Here is a 24293-nt window from a genome sequence, read left to right on the forward strand (position 1 = left end):
ACAGTCAAAATATCAATTTAAATGGAATAATTAAATCATGATAAAAATGCATTTCTAGGCTAATAAAAGTGAGGATTATATGTAATAAAGTGAAATCACTATTCTAGGAGAATGCTAGTCGACTAAATATTGAATAAAAATGCAGGATACATATTCGAATAATAAGATCATAAAATCAAAGAATAAAATCATAAAGAGAGCTCATAAAACAAAGAGAGGAAGACAGACAGGGGAGACGAACAAACATGAATGAGATGAACTGTGTGCGGAGCATGTTGTGAGTGTGTGTAAGTTTGTAGTTATGGTAGTATGGATGTGATCTATTGTGGATGAAGTTGCTGATGAAAGTTCATTCAGGTACCTTGAAGATGATGTCAGGGTTGGACCTGGAGGTGCTGTTTTAAGCAATGCAGCAGGACGTGCCACCGTTGAGTTCTGTTGTTTCAACAGAGTGTAGCCCCTTCAGCCAATCCAGGCTTTTCTGGCCTTCACAGCTGGGTTAGAGAATGGCTCGTGGCTTACCCCAATGGGTCGCAGGCCGGGCTTCTTTCGGCTGTTACGCACGTCACTAGATGCAGGATTTGTCCGAACCAAGCAGCTGTTCATTCCAAAAATCTAACTGTTTCAACTAAAAATAAAATGAAATAAGTGAAAAGGTGGGAAGGGAAACGCATTGAGTATGAAACGCCAGCGTCCCAAAACTAAAGTTAGAAGCGGCTTTCTTCCTTTTAAAAGCTTATCTTTGGGACTTGCCTCCTAAGGAGGGAACTTCGTTGATTGGTTTAAAATTGCCAGCATCTCAGCTGGCTGCCTTTGGGTGTGTCTTGGGTGTGTGTGTATGTGAGACAAAGACAACAGGAGGGATGATTCCCAGATTTACACATAAACCATAATAATGAGTTCAGCATATTCAAATAATCTTTTCAACATCATATCTTGAAATATCATGTATTACGAAAGAGTTTGATACCAAACACGACTGGAAAATAGCCTAGGATCACTTTAGGAACCGGTTAATGAATTTTACTTGTAATTACTCATAAACATAAATGTCAAAAATCATGTTATGCCTCTTCTTAACTATATGGTTGCTGTAGATACCTCAAACTAACTTTTGTGATGTTTTCTGGTATTTTTAAGCACTTTTAAATGATAAACACTTTAAAATAGCATTCTGTTGGTTATTGAATTACATGAAATGAGTGGGATCGAACAGACAATATTTGCAATTTCAATTTCTGCAGGAACCCGTAACAATAATCCTTTCTTTTGTGACTTTCCAGTCAAGCACATGTTCTTTGTTCTCATTTGAGCAGGAGAGCTAGGGTTATTCCAACGTCCGGTGTGACCAGTGGTGTGGGTTCGGGAGGTGGCAACATCTGCAGGGGGTCAAAGGGTCATTGGGACAGTTCTTTGATCTTACAGCATCACAAAAGTATCTGTTTGTAAAGGGGGGAGAAGAGGGATGTTCATCCCCCGTGGGGAGTCGTAAAAAGAGTTTGTACTGAATACTTCAAAGAGTTGGGTCAGTCTTTTCGGCTACGGTATTGAGTTCAAAGGCCACATAGTGGGGTTAGCTATGCATCTCAAAGTTGCAGGGGCAGTTATCGTGTAAACAGATCGTGATAAAGAAACAGGCTCCTTGGTTAATTCCTGCTAGGAAGGGGGTCTTCACGCTTGATGTGGTTTGGTTCCCTACACCCAACACCCAACATCTCTCTTATTTCCTGCGATTTCACACAGGGTCAAATTTGTTGACTGAAAAGACCATCAGTGGCACTTTCACGCAACTAGACGTCTGTTGCTCATACGTGTGGCTGTTTCTTGGAGTTGCCTGTAAACTATGACAGCTACCCAGATTTTTGACACAAAATGAACAAAGTCTTAGAGAGCAATGTGTGGGTAATGGACATTGTTTAAAATAAGGAGAGTTCAAAACAGTCAACTGACACCAGTGCAGTATAATGATGACCAATAAAATTATAAACTGTGTGAAAGACGAAACATTTTTAAAAAGATTTAAATTCTTTTTCTCTTTTGTTTTTTTTAAATCTGAATGGATTTTAAAGACAACATACTGTGACATTGATGAGTATCAGGATTTTGTCGTGTTTACAGCTTCTCTGAAAGTTAAAAGAAATAGGAACTCTTTAGTTTATCCATTCAGATAAGCATGCAACCACTTTTTTATTTTATATATTTTTTTGGGGAAAAAAGCTTTGGTTCTGGTTGCTTATTTGTTGAGGAGTAATCCCCATCTAAGAGAACCTAAAGAAACTGAATTTCTCTGTTGCTCTGAAGGCTTGTGCTTCACAGCTCTGTGGAATATTCCAGCACATCTTCACCATGAGCCTGAGTCTGCAGAGGGTCCCTGTGCTGTGGAAGACATCCTGACGTTGCATCCCTAGTTCTTACTGCAGCCAGGAATGGCACTGTAGTTTTTCCAATCCCGGTCGCTGCTCTGGGTCGAAGGTCAGACACTGATTCATGAAATGGATACATTCTTGAGACAGAAAACTGTAGCCTTTGAGGATGTGACGTTGATGTTCAAAGAGTTCCTTCAGCAGGGTCCCTATCTGCCACACTGTGGTAAGCTCTGCGTCATTCTGTATCCCGTATAACACTTCAGGCGGAGCGCTGCTTAATGTACCATTATATTCACTATAGGGCTGAAACTTGACAAAGTCACTACAGCCAAAGTCAATGATCCGGATTGGGAGAGAATCTTCTTCCGGGGAAACCAAGACGTTCAGGTCCTTGATGTCCTGATGGAAGATCCCATTGTTGTGCATCAGCAGGGCTGCATCCACGAGTTGTTTCAAAATGCTCTTTGCCTTGTGCTCCGGGACCTGTCCCTCCTGCTGCTCAATGTACTTAGAGATGTCCATTGATTTCTTAGGAAGCTCCATCACGATCAGGACTTCCTCTTCTAGATCGTACACATCGATCAGGCCGATGATGCCACGGTTTTCATCACTGCTGTTGTAGAGTAGGCCGGCCGCCTGGGCCATGAGGATCACTTCGGACACGCACAGGTAGAAAGAGTTCTGGTAACGCACCCACATGTAGGTCACTTTTTCTTTAGGGATGTGCTTTACTGCCACCTGTGTTAAGTCTGAACGTCGTATTCCTGCATAGACGGTTCCAAAACTTCCTTCTCCGAGCACCTGGCATTCCTCATATTTGGCTTTGAACTCATTCTTTGAAAATTGAAAGTTGATGAAATTGTCTAACAATGGAATCATTGAAGTATGATTGGAGAAACGTTCACCGAAGTCGGGTGCTGCTGGTGGGACTGGTTCAGGTAAAGCCTTGGATTGGTTAGAAGATGTGGAAAGGAGCCTGTCCTCGTCATGTACGGGGATTGGAGGGTTGCTGGAGCTCTCCTTGGACCCAAAGCTTTGGGACTCCACTGCTCTGACTTTAGGTGAGGATCTTTTAGCTTTGACGTTTGGTCGATGTTTCCTCTTCTTATGGTCACCACTGTCCATGCAGCATCTCTTCTCAGGACTTTCCACCACTTCTTCCTCAGCCTTCCGTTTTTTGCTGCTCAGCGTTGGAACTTCATCTTGAACCTTTGTTTTTTTGCTGCACGACATTTTAACCAGATCTTCTTCATTCTTTCGTTTTTTTCTGCTGGGGGTTGGAACTTCTCCACTGCCTTTCTCCATGCCGACCACAGAAATGTGCTTCCTGATGGTCGGTGCCATTGATTTTTTTTTGTTCTTAGTTTTGTGCTTCATAGCATTCAGTTGTTGTAAAACTTCCGATTTGTGTGTCGTCCTCTGCAACGATTATTAAATTAGTGTCAAAAGAAGCCAATGTGTAAACGTTTGGTGAGATGAAAGGTGAATGTATGAGATCAAAGGAGGAACATGAGGTGAAATAGAATGTTGTGGGTTTGCTGCAGCGTTGCTATGGGAACGGAACTCATGTTCTATGCTCTGCTTGTGCATCACAGTCTTTATGATGTGTTTTTATGCAGAAAAATACACATTGTATTAAATTGTAATAAACCAGAAACTTAATAAATATACCATTGAAAATACAAAGTCATTATTAACCCTCAAATTGGGGAAATGTTATTTTTTGGTGATATAACTGCTGTCCCAAGGGCCTGAAAAATACAGTTTATTAAAATTTTGTGTTTTAACAAACATAAATAATATCAGCCCTCAAATTGGATTTGTTTACTGTTAATTCATGGTGTGACCAGAGGGGAGGCAGGGGTTCCCTTTTTGTGTGTTTAATGGTATATTGTGGGAAAACTTGACATAGAAATATTTTAATAATTGTTAACTACATACAGTATGTGTAGAACTGTACCATGATTTAGTGTTCGGTGCAGTGTTTACATTGGCTCCTACCTCATTTCTTTAATTCTCCTATATGTTTTGTCATGCTTTTCTCCACATTTTTTTTTTTTTTTATTATTTTGTTTATTAAAATGAACAACACAAGGTGTGTTTGCGCTACTTCTGACCTCTAATAGTGGACTCTTGTTTAGCATCTGAACAGCTGCACTATTTACTTATGAAACGAGACAAACATTGACACCGGTGTGTATAACATGCGTTCAAATATTCCCTCCTATCTCCTTTCCTATCCACTGTTCTTTAACCCCCAGAAGTGTTTAAGTGGTGGCCATGATAAAAGAGCGTTCATATTGTCTGAGGAAAGGAGGCGCGGCCGTAGGATTATTACGTCACCTAGTGGAAGTGCGTCGATCGTCAAAACAAACGTGATCACCTGTTCCTAACTCCTCTCCTAACACCTTTCCTTAACTCCGTGACGTTTTCCACGGGGTTAAGGAAAAGTGGATAGGAAAGGAGATAGGAGGGACGATTCGGACGCAGCCAATGTTTCCAGTCCTCACTCAGGATGACTGGAGATACTAAAACCCGGAAACATTTTGGAGACATAGGGTTAATTCTGCCCCGTACTGTATGCACAGGTTGTAATATCACCAAGTTTATCATTTTTTTTTTTTTTTTACCAGTGAGCAAGTATTTATTCCTGGTTATTGTTTTCTGGAGTTTAATAGGGCTTTATTTACCGGTGATTAGTTCACTGCATATTTACGTTTCTAAATATTGTTTTATTTTTGTGCATAACTTCTGTGATGAACATATACGTAGGCTACATCTGAATAAGGTTACCTTTTAAATCCTAATAATAATAATAATAATAATAATAAAATAAATAAATAAATAAATAACTGGTTTCCACACACACACACACACACACACACACACACACACACACACACACACGCACACACACACACACACACACACACACACACACACACACACACACACACACACAGTATTTATAATAAAAATATCCTAAATGAGTAAATTAAAACAAAAACGAAACAATATTTATATAAAAAGTACAGAAAACGACATTAGAAATGCACAAAAATATACAAAATGACTCCAAAAAATATACATTACAGAAAAATACACCAAACAACAACACAATAATAAAATTTACTCAAAATACACAAAACTAAATATTTATACACAAAACGACAACAGAATTGCACAAAACTACATGTATGTGTGTATATGTTTGTATTTGGATGTGTTTATGTAAATTTGTTTACAGACTGCCCATATGCCTCTAATCTCCTCTGTCCCTATGCTTCGATTACTATTATATATATATATACTGTATATATATATATTTATTATGCTTTTTGCCTTGTACACTAGGCTCCATATATGTACCCCCTTTTGCTTGAATTTTTTTTTTTCATTCTGTTCTTGCTTCTGAAGCTGATATTTATATTTACACAAAAGACAGAAACAAAACTTGAAAAGAAGAAAAATAAAATGTTTTTTCCCCTATGCTTTTATGCTTTCTCACAATCAGACAGGATGGATGAGCTAAGTGACTATCTAAGGTCTAATCAGAGGTAATACTAATAATGATGTAATAAGCTGTTGTTTAACATGTTGTTAATGTTGAACAATTTTAATACATTTCTTTGAGTAAATTAGAATAAATTATTGATAATTATTATGTTTTTTTGTGCATTGTTTGATCTTAAAACCACGTCCAATGATGATTATACAATGATGGAATATTTTGTCGTTTTAGATTAATGCCAAAGTCATACCATACATAACGGATGAACAACTGAAGGAATATTTACCTGCCTATGGTGACTGTGTAGCAGTTTTTGGATACTGCCGACGGAAGGAACCACAGCAAAGCAGTCGCAGGTCAAAGATTTTTTAAAGAGGGGAGTCTTTCTGATTTTGGCATTGATATAACTGACTTTCAGCAGAATCCTCTCGATGACAATATCTCAGTTTGGGAATTATACGAAAAGGTTAAGTTACCTTTGTTACGTTTCTACTTAACCACCAAGAAGAGAGAGGCAGTTGTAAACATAATTCTAACTGAGACAAGTGAGGCAACTGTGGAAGAGCAAGAAAAGTCACACAATGAACCTGATGTCCATCACCATTCTCCAGACGCATTGGACGTTGTGTTTGTTGAAAGCAGCACATTTTTAGGAGATACATATGAGAGTTATTCCCATGCTTATGCCAATGTCAACCTAACTGGTTCATTTATTCATGTGGATGTTTTAGATGATAGTGGTATTGTAACAATTCGGTCAGAAAATCTCTCTGGAATGGATTATGCAGGTATTCTTGATGATACTCTTCCACTCACTGAAGAACTGCTACATGAACCATTCAGTCAAAAAGAAGAAGTGAAGAAATTTGTTGTGCTTCACCGTGGGCAGATACTTGAAGAACTTATTCAAGTCTTTACTGAGGAAAACATTATTGAAAGTGACATCTGCTTCAAAGTTGTTCTTCCTGATGGAAAGCTTGAAAAGGTTGTAGATGATGGAGGTGTTTTGAGGGATGTGTTATCAGAGTTATGGATTGATTTCTATGAGCAGTGTACAATGGGAAACGAGTTCAAGATCCCCTACCTACGTCACGACTTTGGTAAAGCTGAATGGGAAAGCATTGGCTGGATAATTTCATTCGGCTGGCAAAAAGAGAAGCATCTACCAATAAAGCTTGCACCAGTACTACTTGAGCAAGCTGTTCTTGGGGTTGTGGAGAGTGATGTTGTGGATAGCTTTCTCAAGCATGTGTCTGAGTCTGAACTAATCATTTTTTAATCTTGCCATACAAATTTTGATGGTGTTGACCAAGAACAATTGTTGGAAATATTGGATAGTCACAGCTGCCGCAGGCTTCCAACAGCTGTGGACTTTGAGCAAATTTTAAGGGAATTGGCTCATCAAAAACTTATTCAGGAGCCATCTTTTGTAATTGAACGGTGGAGTAATATGCTTGCACCAGTACGATCAGAGTTGAAAGGGATTAGAGCTGCCTATGATGCACTACAGCCAACATCACGCAAGATCATAAAATCCCTTACTTACCCAAGTGCCCAGAATGCACAGGAGAAACAAATTATCAAGTATGTGAATGCGTATCTTCGAGAGCCCAACACCCAACATCTCTCTTATTTCCTGCGATTTTGCACAGGGTCAAATTTGTTGACTGAAAAGACCATCAGTGGCACTTTCACGCAACTAGACGTCTGTTGCTCATACGTGTGGCTGTTTCTTGGAGTTGCCTGTAAACTATGACAGCTACCCAGATTTTTGACACAAAATGAACAAAGTCTTAGAGAGCAATGTGTGGGTAATGGACATTGTTTAAAATAAGGAGAGTTCAAAACAGTCAACTGACACCAGTGCAGTATAATGATGACCAATAAAATTATAAACTGTGTGAAAGACGAAACATTTAAAAAAAGATTTAAATTCTTTTTCTCTTTTCTTTTTTTTTTAAATCTGAATGGGTTTTAAAGACAACATACTGTGACATTGATGAGTATCAGGATTTTGTCGTGTTTACAGCTTCTCTGAAAGTTAAAAGAAATAGGAACTCTTTAGTTTATCCATTCAGATAAGCATGCAACCACTTTTTTATTTTATATATTTTTTTGGGGAAAAAAGCTTTGGTTCTGGTTGCTTATTTGTTGAGGAGTAATCCCCATCTAAGAGAACCTAAAGAAACTGCATTTCTCTGTTGCTCTGAAGGCTTGTGCTTCACAGCTCTGTGGAATATTCCAGCACATCTTCACCATGAGCCTGAGTCTGCAGAGGGTCCCTGTGCTGTGGAAGACATCCTGACGTTGCATCCCTAGTTCTTACTGCAGCCAGGAATGGCACTGTAGTTTTTCCAATCCCGGTCGCTGCTCTGGGTCGAAGGTCAGACACTGATTCATGAAATGGATACATTCTTGAGACAGAAAACTGTAGCCTTTGAGGATGTGACGTTGATGTTCAAAGAGTTCCTTCAGCAGGGTCCCTATCTGCCACACTGTGGTAAGCTCTGCGTCATTCTGTATCCCGTATAACACTTCAGGCGGAGCGCTGCTTAATGTACCATTATATTCACTATAGGGCTGAAACTTGACAAAGTCACTACAGCCAAAGTCAATGATCCGGATTGGGAGAGAATCTTCTTCCGGGGAAACCAAGACGTTCAGGTCCTTGATGTCCTGATGGAAGATCCCATTGTTGTGCATCAGCAGGGCTGCATCCACGAGTTGTTTCAAGATGCTCTTTGCCTTGTGCTCCGTGACCTGTCCCTCCTGCTGCTCAATGTACTTAGAGATGTCCATTGATTTCTGAGGCCGCTCCATCACGATCAGGACTTCCTCTTCTAGATCGTACACATCGATCAGGCCGATGATGCCACGGTTTTCATCACTGCTGTTGTAGAGTAGGCCGGCCGCCTGGGCCATGAGGATCACTTCGGACACGCACAGGTAGAAAGAGTTCTGGTAACGCACCCACATGTAGGTCACTTTTTCTTTAGGGATGTGCTTTACTGCCACCTGTGTTAAGTCTGAACGTCGTATTCCTGCATAGACGGTTCCAAAACTTCCTTCTCCGAGCACCTGGCATTCCTCATATTTGGCTTTGAACTCATTCTTTGAAAATTGAAAGTTGATGAAATTGTCTAACAATGGAATCATTGAAGTATGATTGGAGAAACGTTCACCGAAGTCGGGTGCTGCTGGTGGGACTGGTTCAGGTAAAGCCTTGGATTGGTTAGAAGATGTGGAAAGGAGCCTGTCCTCGTCATGTACGGGGATTGGAGGGTTGCTGGAGCTCTCCTTGGACCCAAAGCTTTGGGACTCCACTGCTCTGACTTTAGGTGAGGATCTTTTAGCTTTGACGTTTGGTCGATGTTTCCTCTTCTTATGGTCACCACTGTCCATGCAGCATCTCTTCTCAGGACTTTCCACCACTTCTTCCTCAGCCTTCCGTTTTTTTGCTGTTCAGCGTTGGAACTTCATCTTGAACCTTTGTTTTTTTGCTGCACGACATTTTAACCAGATCTTCTTCATTCTTTCGTTTTTTTCTGCTGGGGGTTGGAACTTCTCCACTGCCTTTCTCCATGCCGACCACAGAAATGTGCTTCCTGATGGTCGGTGCCATTGATTTTTTTTTGTTCTTAGTTTTGTGCTTCATAGCATTCAGTTGTTGTAAAACTTCCGATTTGTGTGTCGTCCTCTGCAACGATTATTAAATTAGTGTCAAAAGAAGCCAATGTGTAAACGTTTGGTGAGATGAAAGGTGAATGTATGAGATCAAAGGAGGAACATGAGGTGAAATAGAATGTTGTGGGTTTGCTGCAGCGTTGCTATGTGAACGGAACTCATGTTCTATGCTCTGCTTGTGCATCACAGTCTTTATGATGTGTTTTTATGCAGAAAAATACACATTGTATTAAATTGTAATAAACCAGAAACTTAATAAATATACCATTGAAAATACAAAGTCATTATTAACCCTCAAATTGGGGAAATGTTATTTTTTGGTGATATAACTGCTGTTCCAAGGGCCTGAAAAATACAGTTTATTAAAATTTTGTGTTTTAACAAACATAAATAATATCAGCCCTCAAATTGGATTTGTTTACTGTTAATTCATGGTGTGACCAGAGGGGAGGCAGGGGTTCCCTTTTTGTGTGTTTAATGGTATATTGTGGGAAAACTTGACAGAAATATTTTAATAATTGTTAACTACATACAGTATGTGTAGAACTGTACCATGATTTAGTGTTCGGTGCAGTGTTTACATTGGCTCCTACCTCATTTCTTTAATTCTCCTATATGTTTTGTCATGCTTTTCTCCACATTTTTTTTTTTTTTATTATTTTGTTTATTAAAATGAACAACACAAGGTGTGTTTGCGCTACTTCTGACCTCTAATAGTGGACTCTTGTTTAGCATCTGAACAGCTGCACTATTTATTTATGAAACGAGACAAACATTGACACCGGTGTGTATAACATGCGTTCAAATATTCCCTCCTATCTCCTTTCCTATCCACTGTTCTTTAACCCCCAGAAGTGTTTAAGTGGTGGCCATGATAAAAGAGCGTTCATATTGTCTGAGGAAAGGAGGCGCGGCCGTAGGATTATTACGTCACCTAGTGGAAGTGCGTCGATCGTCAAAACAAACGTGATCACCTGTTCCTAACTCCTCTCCTAACACCTTTCCTTAACTCCGTGACGTTTTCCACGGGGTTAAGGAAAAGTGGATAGGAAAGGAGATAGGAGGGACGATTTGGACGCAGCCAATGTTTCCAGTCCTCACTCAGGATGACTGGAGATACTAAAACCCGGAAACATTTTGGAGACATAGGGTTAATTCTGCCCCGTACTGTATGCACAGGTTGTAATATCACCAAGTTTATCATTTTTTTTTTTTTTTTTTTTTTTTACCAGTGAGTAAGTATTTATTCCTGGTTATTGTTTTCTGGAGTTTAATAGGGCTTTATTTACCGGTGATTAGTTCACTGCATATTTACGTTTCTAAATATTGTTTTATTTTTGTGCATAACTTCTGTGATGAACATATACGTAGGCTACATCTGAATAAGGTTACCTTTTAAATCCTAATAATAATAATAATAAAAAAAATTAATAAATAAATAACTGGTTACACACACACACACACACACACACACACACACACACACACACACACACACACACACACACACACACACACACACACACACACACACACACACACAGTAATAAAAATAAAAATATACTAAATGAGTAAATTAAAACAAAAACGAAACAATATTTATACAAAAAGTACAGAAAACGACATTAGAAATGCACAAAAATATACAAAATGACTCCAAAAAATATACATTACAGAAAAATACACCAAACAACACAAATATGAAATTTACTCAAAATACACAAAACTAAATATTTATACACAAAACGACAACAGAATTGCACAAAACTACATAAAAAAAGATACAAAAATACACAAAATGACAACAGCATCACACTACAATGGCAACAAAAAACAATAATTATACAAAAAAAGCACATAAAGACAACAGAAAAAAAAATACACCAAACAAAAATATATATTAAAATGAGTTAAAAAACAAACAAACAAACACATTTATCATGTTCATGTCCCATATGATTAAACCAGAGAAATCACACACTAGTTTATTTTGCACCCACAAATAAAGCCCTTTATAACACTACAGAGTACAGAGTATGTACACCTCTATGTACATCCATCCTTCAAACACACTTATTTGGTCATAATTCACAACTCTACTTTTCACAGTCTGCATTTTGTCGTCACTACTTGCAGTGCAAGTTCTTTTTCTTTCTTTTTCTTCTTTAATCTAGCAGTTGTTTACGTTGCCATGGCTACGTTGCTAGGTGACGGCAGAGGGAAACCAGGCTGTGACTAAACGGGAAGGTTTGATCAAGTGAAGAAAAGCTGTTGTAGTTTAATGTGCTTTGCGCACATTTTCCTCTTCATCCTACTGCTGACGATGATGATGGTAAGTCAGATCTGCTAAGTGTAGCTAGCTGTCTATGCTAAGCTAAGCTAACATGTAGCATACAGGCTGCTAGTGAACGCTACCTCCTGCTGTGGTAAACTATTGTATTATATATGTATGTATATTAGGGCTGTGCACAGGGAAACAAGCAGGGAACATTTAAAACAAAGTTATTTAAGCCCTTGAAAGTGAGTTTAATCACCCAAATTGTTCTGGTTATCTATATATAGAAGAAAAAAATTAATAATAATTTAGTACTTGCTTTTCCAAATTTCAGATGTGAATTAAAACATACAAAAATAAAATGGGAAACTTCAGTCTTACAGTAGAATTCAGCTATTCCGTGTATTCTGCCTTCATAGGAGTTTTATCTTTTTATCTTTTTCTATTTATTAATTTAGAAAAAAGAAGGAATCGTACAATTCTTACTTTTTTAAATGAATTAATGAATTTTTTTTTTTTTAATAACAAAACATGCATGTGTGTCGCAAAAAGATTGAACTTGTTAACCTTTGATGACATCTGCAGACATGGCAAATACATAAATAGGTTAATTAATGAATATAAAAATATGGTATTAAAGACAAGAATAATTTAATTATTCATTGAATTCATTATTTATTTATTTGCAATTGTCATGGTTTTGTCCTTCATACATGTGGACGTTACTGTGACTCGTTCTGTTCTAGAACATGTGGATGATTGAATGGAAACAGTCGTTATTCCCTGATGGAATATGAAGGTGGTGCGTTCACTAACTGATGTTTATATAATAGCTGCTCCACATAGACTCAGGCTTGGTTACAGGTGGAGATAAACAGTCCCCAGCATGACACCATTAGCACAGCGTTGTTTTTTAACCAGCATCACCACCAGGTCAGCGGTTCCCAAACAGGGGTACGTGTACACCTAGGGGTACAGGAGTTCATTGCAGCGGGTACTCGGAAAGATTTAACAATTAATTTAAAAATAATAGGAAATATTCCTTGTTCCTTTTTAGGCTTTTTATTTTTCATTTTATTTGTTTTTTTATTAGACAAATTCACCACAAACTCACAGTAATATTGCTCTATAAAATAATGTATTTTCGTACAATTTATTGAAACAGGATTATTTTATGCTGTAGAGGCCATTTTATCACAGTTATAAAATAGGAGACAATAATTAGCTACATTATAAAAAGGAGACTGTATTTACTACTATTAAAGTATTCATATTTTAAATAAATTCCACATTAAATTCCACTCATTGTTTTGAATTTGGGAACCAATGTTATAAACACATTTAGAGGTTTAGGAGAGCCTGCTGTTGCAGAAATGAAAAAGCATAAGAAATTATAGAGAGATACTTATGATTTGACCTAAATGCTAAGTTGGTACACAGGATAAAAAGATTGAGAACCACTGCACTTGGTGATTAAATTTTTTTTGCCCTTTCTTTACCCATTTTTGACACTTTTTATCGAAATAAGTAACCTTTTGCTCAATAATTACCACTCGTTTATATATAAATATGAAGAGGGGGTACACATGATTTGACATAAATGCAAAGAGGGTACACGGTACAAAAAAAGATTGGGAACCAGTGGTGTAGTGGTCTTATAACATTCAAAATCCATTGATGTTATCTTTAATTAACTGAATGCAGCGTTTACCACATAAAACACATTTTTCTGTATTCTTAAAGCCATTATTATTCATTATAAATGTATCACCCTACGCCTCAAGAGAAATATTGTAGTCTTTATTATAATAAATAACGAGTTATTTTAACACAAGCACTGCTGTTTGGCTCAATGTAACAAAACACTCACGTCACTTTGGGTCAACATCATTTTACAACTTTTTTTATTGCTTATAAACGTCTTGTCTTAATTCATTCATTTTTAGCAACACTGCACAATGACTTCCACAGATGAAATGGTTTTATTTAGACCTGTATGTTCTATGATAATTATTTATTCATTAAATACAGTTTTGTAGAACTGCTCCTTGTTGACAGGTAGTCATGGTAACTCAGGGTAAGATCAAAGCTTCTTAGAATCTACAGTAGTAACTGTTCAAATGATTCTTAGAATCCACTAAAGTAGGTCTAAGACTGAAATCTTTCAAACAACCTGTAATCATTGACCAGCAGATGTCGTCAGTGAGCAACGTTTGTGACCAAAGTGAGTTTCTTGTAATATTGTAAACTTTAATGACTAATTCAGTGATATTCCTGTATTAAGTTAGTAAAAACTGCTTATTTAATAATATGATAATTATTTATTCATTGATAATCCCGTGTGAATGAGCTGATATTATAAAGTGCTTTGGAACTACTTTACTATTTAGTCAGAATGACATAATTTTGCCTTTAATATTGGGTGCAAGGTGGGTGTAGTGCAGTGGTTCCCAAACAGGGAACCACTTTTTAGACTAGACAAATTTACCACAAACTCACAGTAATATTGCTCTATAAAATAATATATTTTCCTATAATTTATTTAAACAGGATTATTTTATGCTGTAGAGGCCATTTTATCACAGTTATAAAAATAGGAGACAATAATTAGCTACATTATAAAAAGGAGACTGTATTTACTACTATTAAAGTATTCATATTTTAAATAAATTCCACATTAAATTCCACTCATTGTTTTGAATTTGGGAACCAATGTTATAAACACATTTAGAGGTTTAGGAGAGCCTGCTGTTCCAGAAATGAAAAAGCATAAGAAATTATAGAGAGATACTTATGATTTGACCTAAATGCTAAGTTGGTACACAGGATAAAAAGATTGAGAACCACTGCACTTGGTGATTAAATTTTTTTTGCCCTTTCTGTACCCATTTTTGACACTTTTTATCGAAATAAGTAACCTTTTGCTCAATAATTACCACTCGTTTATATATAAATATGAAGAGGGGGTACACATGATTTGACATAAATGCAAAGAGGGTACACGGTACAAAAAAAGATTGGGAACCAGTGGTGTAGTGGTCTTATAACATTCAAAATCCATTGATGTTATCTTTAATTAACTGAATGCAGCGTTTACCACATAAAACACATTTTTCTGTATTCTTAAAGCCATTATTATTCATTATAAATGTATCACCCTACGCCTCAAGAGAAATATTGTAGTCTTTATTATAATAAATAATGAGTTATTTTAACACAAGCACTGCTGTTTGGCTCAATGTAACAAAACACTCACGTCACTTTGGGTCAACATCATTTTACAACTTTTTTTATTGCTTATAAAAGTCTTGTCTTAATTCATTCATTTTTAGCAACACTGCACAATGACTTCCACAGATGAAATGGTTTTATTTAGACCTGTATGTTCTATGATAATTATTTATTCATTAAATACAGTTTTGTAGAACTGCTCCATGTTGACAGGTAGTCATGGTAACTCAGGGTAAGATCAAAGCTTCTTAGAATCTACAGTAGTAACTGTTCAAATGATTCTTAGAATCCACTAAAGTAGGTCTAAGACTGAAATCTTTCAAACAACCTGTAAACATTGACCAGCAGATGTCGTCAGTGAGCAACGTTTGTGACCAAAGTGAGTTTCTTGTAATATTGTAAACTTTAATGACTAATTCAGTGATATTCCTGTATTAAGTTAGTAAAAACTGCTTATTTAATAATATGATAATTATTTATTCATTGATAATCCCGTGTGAATGAGCTGATATTATAAAGTGCTTTGGAACTACTTTACTATTTAGTCAGAATGACATAATTTTGCCTTTAATATTGGGTGCAAGGTGGGTGTAGTGCAGTGGTTCCCAAACAGGGAACCACTTTTTAGACTAGACAAATTCACCACAAACTCACAGTAATATTGCTCTATAAAATAATATATTTTCCTATAATTTATTTAAACAGGATTATTTTATGCTCTAGAGGCCATTTTATCACAGTTATAAAATAGGAGACAATAATTAGCTACATTATAAAAAGGAGACTGTATTTACTACTATTAAAGTATTCATATTTTAAATAAATTCCACATTAAATTTCACTCATTGTTTTGAATTTGGGAACCAATGTTATAAACACATTTAGAGGTTTAGGAGAGCCTGCTGTTCCAGAAATGAAAAAGCATAAGAAATTATAGAGAGATACTTATGATTTGACCTAAATGCTAAGTTGGTACACAGGATAAAAAGATTGAGAACCACTGCACTTGGTGATTAATTTTTGCCCTTTCTTTACCCATTTTTGACACTTTTTATCGAAATAAGTAGCCTTTTGCTCAATAATTACCACTCGTTTATATATAAATATGAAGAGGGGGTACACATGATTTGACATAAATGCAAAGAGGGTACACGGTACAAAAAAAGATTGGGAACCAGTGGTGTAGTGGTCTTATAACATTCAAAATCCATTGATGTTATCTTTAATTAACTGAATGCAGCGTTTACCACATAAAACACATTTTTCTGTATTCTTAAAGCCATTATTATTCATTATAAATGTATCACCCTACGCCTCAAGAGAAATATTGTAGTCTTTATTATAATAAATAATGAGTTATTTTAACACAAGCACTGCTGTTTGGCTCAATGTAACAAAACACTCACGTCACTTTGGGTCAACATCATTTTACAACTTTTTTTATTGCTTATAAACGTCTTGTCTTAATTCATTCATCTTTAGCAACATTGCACAATGACTTCCACAGATGAAATGGTTTTATTTAGACCTGTATGTCTTATGATAATTATTTATTCATTAAATACAGCTTTGTAGAACTGCTCCATGTTGACAGGTAGTCATGGTAACTCAGGGTAAGATCAAAGCTTCTTAGAATCTACAGTAGTAACCGTTCAAATGATTCTTAGAATCCACTAAAGTAGGTCTAAGACTGAAATCTTTCAAACAACCTGTAAACATTGACCAGCAGATGTCGTCAGTGAGCAACGTTTGTGACCAAAGTGAGTTTCTTGTAATATTGTAAACTTTAATGACTAATTCAGTGATATTCCTGTATTAAGTTAGTAAAAACTGCTTATTTAATAATATGGTAATTATTTATTCATTGATAATCCTGTGTGAATGAGCTGATATTGTAAAGTGCTTTGGAACTACTTTACTATTTAGTCAGAATTACATAATTTTGCCTTTAATATTGGGTGCAAGGTGGGTGTAGTGCAGTGGTTCCCAAACAGGGAACCACTTTTTAGACTAGACAAATTCACCACAAACTCACAGTAATATTGCTCTATAAAATAATATATTTTCCTATAATTTATAAACACATTTGATTAAAAATGATTAAATTTTTATTTGCCCTTTCTTTAACCATTTTTGACACTTTTTATCGAAATAAGTAACCTTTTGCTCAATAATTACCACTCATTTCCTTTTATCCCTACATTTCGCCTCTTTTTGTTCCACGTTTTTGCTCTTTTTCAGTATTATTTGCCGCATTTTGCCCATTTATGCTACCTTCGGCGTTTCTTTTCTTCTTTTGCCACTCATGACTGGTTTTTGCCCATTTTAGGGTCAGTGTCATTGCTTTGGTCATTGAATTTTCCGTTCAGAAAACGTCATTGAAAAACTAAAACTTTTGGTTATTTGATTTTTGTTATCAAATTGAACAACTAAAATTTTAATTCAAGGCATATTTCTTTATTAGGGTCAAAAAGGGATAAACAAACATTTTAAAATCCGTTGATTTTCAGAAACAGAAATACCTGAGCACAAAAAAATAAAAAACAAAAAAAAAAGCTCTTTTTTCATGATGGTGAGACTGGAAGTTGTTCTTTCCAAAATAAGAGCATGTACATGAGGACACTGCTGTTTTTCTGACGCCAAAATACATGAACTGTCTCTATATTTTCCCTGCTGTTTAAAGTGTATTTGGAACCGTATTCTGAAATCAATTTTGAAATGGCAAAACAGTCATTTGCAGAAATCGCTGCAAATATATCACACCAAAGTCGGAATGGAAAAGATGTTTTTAGCAAAACTTGAGAGGAGATTTAGCACAGAAAATGGTTTAATTGACATTTTAAACAGCAGGGAAAATATAGAGATAATTTATATATTTTAGCACCAGAAAAGCATTAGATCAAAGGTCAGAGGGATAAACTCTCCATGGCTGATGGTGTAGGAAGCGAGTCTGACAGAGATTTAGATTATTTTACCCATTTGAGCGTTGATTCCTTAAAAGATTTTTTGCATAAATGTGGTACTGGTCTCCGAGGCAGAAAGACCGAGTTAGCTGCTAAAGCTAATGCTGCTAATGCTATTGCTGCACACAAGTTTTTTCCTGACTTTTCAAACTGTTTCAGCTGATGGCGTTATTCCAGTTCACTTATCGACCTGTCCATCTTGTGCACTTCCTTCAAATTTCTAAATGGAATTAAAATAATAGCCTAATAAAAATAATCATGGACCTGGTTTGTATTTGAAATGTACCTTTTCTAAGTGAGAACTCATACTGTCCTTTTCACACTCGGAAATCGCTCGTGTCCCATCATTAACAATAATAATACATTTCATTTATAAGTGCTTTTCAAAAACTCTGAAACACAGTTGTTAAACAAATACACAAGTCAGAAAAAGAAACCAACAACAACAATAAAGTTAATACAGTAAATACATAACGATCACAAGTTAAAAGCTTGTAGAAGGAGTGTGGAAGCTGAGGTCTGTCGCTTTGATAATGCTTCTCTCATCGGTTCGGTTTTATAAAAGTGCTCAGATATGTACATCATTCCCAGGTAGAGTCCTAATAATATGTGTAATAATCATAATATAAACACTAATGATCTCTGGAATAACATTACAAACACTGTTAGGTTGGAAATATCAACAGAGTGGACGAGCTTGTTTACGTTTATATCCCTCTGACCTATGACCCCCCAGGTCGCGGATGCACACTTCCTGAGTGTCAAAAGGCTTATTATGACTTGGTTTTCATATTTATGACTTTCTGTCTCATAATAATGACTTGCCGTGGTTATTTTTTTCTTTTAAATTGGTGGAAACGTGCTTCCATACATGCTCTAACTAACCCTTTGATTTAAAGGCACGGGTGCATTTCTCTAATGTGGCCAGTGGGGGGCAGCAAACAATTGTAATGTGGCTTAACTACTGAGGCCTGATTATTATCAAAGTTTGAATCGATTGATGCTCATTGGTCCCTTTATGAAACGCATCAGAGAGAGTCCTTGTCTCATTTAAAATGCTTAGTTGAAAACAGTGTTTTGATGATAATGGTTAAATAGCCGCCGTTTGTGACTGAGCGATAATACTGTGTCACTATTTGTTATTGAAATGAGTTCCTGGGTCTGATGGAGCACGCGGTGAGAACGCTCCAATTTATTCACATTCACAATAATAGCCTTCATTGGAGAGAAATTACATTTTGGATCACAATAAGTGGCCACTCGTGGTTAATTAACAAGGGTCTTTATTGCTGTAAAAGACCCCCAGCCAACCCTCATTGATAGCTAGGACAGTCTCCATCTGTTTGTGCTCGGCTCATTGTGTCTGATTGTCATTTCCCTCTACAACATGAGATGGTCATACTTAATTTCCCCGTTATTACCTGTGCTGTTTGATGCACAGTTGGCTTTCATTGGCCATTGTTTCAGACAGAGAGAGAGAGAGAGAGAGAGCGCGTCCATGACATATTGTCACAAAGGCCTCATTTCATAGAGATGCAGGAGTGGACTCACAGCTTATTCTCTCCTCATGCCTCAAAGGGAGCCTTTTTTTCACACAATGCTACAGCCAAGTCTACACATTCACTGGCTTTCCTCTTTCACGCAAAAAAATAAATAAATCCTATTTAGACGACTCCATTCATCCCTCCTCACTATATTTCACTCCATCTCACAGCGAAACTTGCAAAAATGACTGTTGCATATTGTTTGTTTCGCTCTATTTTTCAATTTCACGTTCGAGTCAGAATGAATAGGAAGTCATTGTATGTCATAGTCATAATATTTTCTTCTTTTGTGTTCCGTATCTTTGGTGTGTGTTTTTGTAGCATCAGAGGCATCACGCCCAGCTGCATGTTGTGTATAAAGCATTCTTCAACTTGTTTGAGTCATTAGAGAGGCATCCTTTACTCTTTTGGCCTCATCCAAGTGAAGGACCCTACATTTTGGAACCCCCCCCCAATAGCAAAGCATTATAGCCACAGAATTAGACTCCCTCGTCCTCCGAGCTAGCACAACAAAGGGCCTCTCTGCTATTTATTTTAATGAGATCTTTTCATCACCATCAGAAAGAGCAATTCACTCTGAAAATTTTCCCGAGCCATTTCATAAGCTGAAAATTGCCATTTGTGAAACATTTCCTCACGAGATCTCCAACACACTGTCATTAGTGAGCCTTGAGGTGAAAACATGAAAATGATCTGTAAATACAGCCTCATAATCACTCTCACCTGCTCAATTTGAGTCGACTCTGATAAGCTTGAGCTCTCATTGTCTGATCACTCCATCATTGAAGAAATGGTGTAATGCCTCTTGTTCCTTTGACCCCCAAATGAAAGCCTTTGTGAAGCTCACGTATCTTTTACTCTTTATTTGAACGTGAAAATTAATCTATTACGCTTTTAATTTTATCAAGTAAAAATTATCTAATCACACCCTTACATGCATACATTTTCTTTTACTGTTATATGTTCTTCTTAATTACTCAGATTTAAAATATACTAACAGAGAGACATGTACAGTCATATTGATACCATTTCACATTTATTTTACTTTACACCTGAATATCAGCTCAGCATTTAGTGGAAAGTACTGTAGATTCCTAAAGAAAGGAGTTAAAATGAAAAACACAACAATAATAATAGAAAATGATATCCTTGATATCAAATGTAACCATGCCTGCAGTCAGTTATTGTTGTGGAACTCCTCCTAGGCTATTAAAGCAGCACTAATGACACGTATGTCATCAAATAGGGACAATGTCAAGGATGATTTGTCGACTTTATTTGGAGCCAAAATGTTGTCAAGGTCAAGGTCTTATCAAGTGTCAAAAACCAAAAATGTCCATATCTCTACAGATATTTATCATACAAGTTTGATGCTTACATTTATGAAAAGCTCATCTCAAGTGGAGTATTTTATTTAATCACACCAAAGCTGTACGACCTACCAGTAAAAAGATTGGTAGGGGTAAAAAACAAACAAACAAAAATTTTCTCTATAACTTGGCCACAAATTGAGATACAGTACTCAGACTGGTACCATTAAACAACATTTCCATTTCCTTTCAATGTGTGACCTTGATCTTCGCTCAAGGTCATATTTAAGGTCAAGGTCAGTCTTCAGTTTTTCCTACATTATGTAACTTGTCAACAAATCCAGATACATTTTTGCCAATTTTCAATTGCCAAATATGTATTCATCTCGCGAATACAAGTCTTGCCTAGTTATTTATTATTTTTCCTTGACATATTTATTTATTAATTTATTTCAAGCTGGGCAATAAAAAAAAGCAAAGACATTCTGTGCAAAGCAAATCTGTATCTGGTTCATGAAACGAGATACAAAAATAAAACGTAAATGCCCGAATTAGAGTGGGATGAAATCAAACTTATTTGAACCCACCCCAGTGTCAAAAAATGATATTAAAGAGAAAAAAAGCATTGATTTCTTGATTGCTTAAAAATAATACAAACTTAGATTCACATTGAGACAATCATATTACGACAGGTAATGGTTAAAAAAACAAACTAAAAAATACCACAGGGGTAAGACATCATAGGTACTGTGCATACAACAAAAATACAGTTTAACAATAATAAACATAATAGTTAGACCTCACACTCTCTGTGTGACCAGACATTTTGTTTATATAGAGATTTAAAGCGGTAAATGTTTCTCACATTGCCTGTTCAAGAGTGGGTTCAAGATATCTAGTCTTGTGTATGACACGCACCGCTCTTGTTTGTAAATAAAAAAGTAATTGTATAGAGGTTTTATAATTATTACCCCATATTTCAATGCAATATGTTAAGATATAGAATAATTAGGGAACAGTACAATGTGTGGAGTGAGTTTTGGTCAAGGACGTATTAATTATTGTAAAGCTTTTGGAGACTTTGGTTTGTAGGTGCCTGATATGTGACTGCTCCCTGTTTGAGAGATGTCCCACTGTTTTCTTTGCAACCCTATCCTAGTGTTTGTGCGCCTTCAACAGTCCGTGATTACTCGCTTCTATTTAAGGGAGAGTGAAGGTCCCTTAGGAGAGCTCTTAATCTCTGCTTTATTGTCTACAACCAAACTGCAGAGTTGGAACTGTCTCCCCCTGCCGTCACAGATTTTATTTCGGGCCACAGCTGTTTTTACCCTCTTTCTGTAAACAAAAGAGGTTTACGTCGACATCTTTAACTTTTCTTGTTTTTTTTTTGGAGCATCAAAAGCAACACAAGTTGTCATTTTGACTGAAAAAGCTACTAAATGATCTAAAAAGCAGCTAAATTACCTAAAAATCAGGCTGAATGTTTCACTCCAATAGAAAACAATGGGATGTTTACAGGCAGTGGGGCCGTGTGACATCATCAATCACATGATTTCCAGATGGAGGAACACAGGCTCTAAAAGTCCCATTTTTACAAGGAAATTAAAAGAATATGGTGCATAAGAATGTGTTTTGTTCAGCATACATCTTCTAATATGGGCATTTTAAAAAATTTAAGTCAAACTTGTAAAATTAGTGGAGGATCCCTTTAAGCAGGAATATTGCAGCCCCCTCTTGTAATACCTCTGTTCACCTGGTTATCTGTTTTTGTTGTTGTTGCATGATTGAATTATTTATTCAAGAAGGAACTATGTTGTTTGATAATAACAAGGTAAAAGTCGTCCTCAAGGCTTATGAACGCATATATTTAAAAAACAATTGAAAATCATACCATTTTTTCTATTTCTTCTGTTACAGCTCGATGATGAATATTCTGATCCACAACCTGAATGAAGACCCCTGCATCCAACAGTATTCAAAGAGGCCATAGATATATAATCAACACTAACCCCAGTTTTGTGGTGATAAACCAGGACTCAGATCACCCGTATTACTTACACCCACCGAACACCCCGACTGGTGCAGAAACATCTCTGCATGATCATAGACTGCTTCTGTCAGCACAGTCTGAGTGTTTGAGGACAGACGGCATTTCTGCTCACAATGGAAGCCAGAGCACTTTGCAGAACAGAGAAGAGTTTATCTGTGAATGTGTTTGTGGGAATCTTACCAGGCATCTGGAGATGTCTCAGGATTTTCAAGCTACGCAGATACCAGAACATCAGAAACAAGGAAGAGTCTTTATGAAGGAGCCAAAGAGCACAAAGTGTTTAAAGAACAGAAAAACAGGAAGTGTGATGGAGGATATCGTTGAACGCAACAAGAAAACACTGGGGCGGAAAACAACTCAGTCAGGTTCTTACATGGTGAAACATGCACTTAAAGAGGAGACGCTGCACGCTGTGAAAAAGGTGAGTACAAAGCAAAGTTTTCTCTTAAAACGCTTAAAGTAATCAAGGTTTAATCTTTTTAAAAAGTGTTTTTTATATTTATCGAAATGAACACTTTAGGCTTCTTTTTAAAAGGATCTTCCACTGTTTATACAAGTTAGGCCTAAAACCTTTGAAATGTACTTATTAGATCTATTCCTAACAAAACACATTATGTTCAATATTCATTTCATTGCTTTTTAAAAATGGGACAACTTAACAGTTTAAGAGACTATGTTCTGCCATCTTGAAATCATGTGATTGATGATGTCACACGGCCCCACTACCTGTAAACATCCCATAGTTTTCTATTGGAGTGAAACATTCAGCCTGATTTTTAGATCATTTAACAGCTTTTTCAGTCAAAATGACATCTTGTGCTGCTTTTGGTCGCTCTAAATCAGTGCTTCTCAAACTTTTTCGGCTCTTATTTCTGAATCCACGTATCCCCTTTGTCCGACAACAACATTTTGCTCAGAATATTATGAAAAAACAACTGTAGAGCATAATGATGGAATGAATGAGTGATAACACACAATTTAAAGAATCTCATTCTGTAAATAAGTCAAATGAAACAGTATTTAGTTTCTCCTGAATACATTTATTTCTATATATATTTTTTAATCATTTCCTGTCATCTCCCACCTGGTGTGGGTGTGAAGCCTGACCCTTGTATTTTCAGTTCATGTTCTAATCAAGATCATTTCCCTCATTATTATGTTATTTTTTTGTCAAATATTTCTATTGATGTTGAATGTTGTCATTTTTACTAAAAATAAACATAAAACGCCATATTTTTCATGTTTTTGATGTTTATATTTTACTCTCTCTCTCTCTGTAGTGTCATTGCGTACCCCCATTTGAAAAACACTGCTCTAAATAACCAAGAAAAGTTAAAGATGACAACGTAACACTCTTTA

General features: G+C 36.4%; 2 protein-coding genes across 2 annotated transcripts in view; one reads left to right on the top strand and one right to left on the bottom strand.

Moving 5' to 3' along the window:
* Positions 1–8199: 8199 nt before the first annotated feature.
* LOC114475307 (serine/threonine-protein kinase pim-1-like) lies at positions 8200–9279 on the bottom strand. The gene has a single exon (XM_028465998.1). The coding sequence runs from the start codon at positions 9277–9279 to the stop codon at positions 8200–8202; it is 1080 nt and encodes a 359-aa protein (XP_028321799.1).
* A 6110-nt stretch (positions 9280–15389) lies between these two features.
* The window catches only part of jhy (junctional cadherin complex regulator), a 28210-nt gene continuing 19306 nt past the window's right edge, over positions 15390–24293 (top strand). Inside the window, exons 1-2 of the mRNA XM_028465999.1 lie at positions 15390–15446; positions 22802–23355. Coding sequence (XP_028321800.1) covers positions 22834–23355 — 522 coding nt within the window. The 5' untranslated portion in view covers positions 15390–15446; positions 22802–22833. The remainder of the gene's footprint in view (positions 15447–22801; positions 23356–24293) is intronic.

The sequence above is a fragment of the Gouania willdenowi genome, chromosome 14, assembly GCF_900634775.1.
Source record: "Gouania willdenowi chromosome 14, fGouWil2.1, whole genome shotgun sequence".
In the NCBI taxonomy this organism is placed as follows: Eukaryota; Metazoa; Chordata; class Actinopteri; order Blenniiformes; family Gobiesocidae; genus Gouania; species Gouania willdenowi.

Coding starts and splice junctions, on each gene's coding strand:
- LOC114475307 (XM_028465998.1), bottom strand. CDS start 9,279: ATGGACAGTGGTGACCATAAGAAGAGGAAACATCGACCAAACGTCAAA.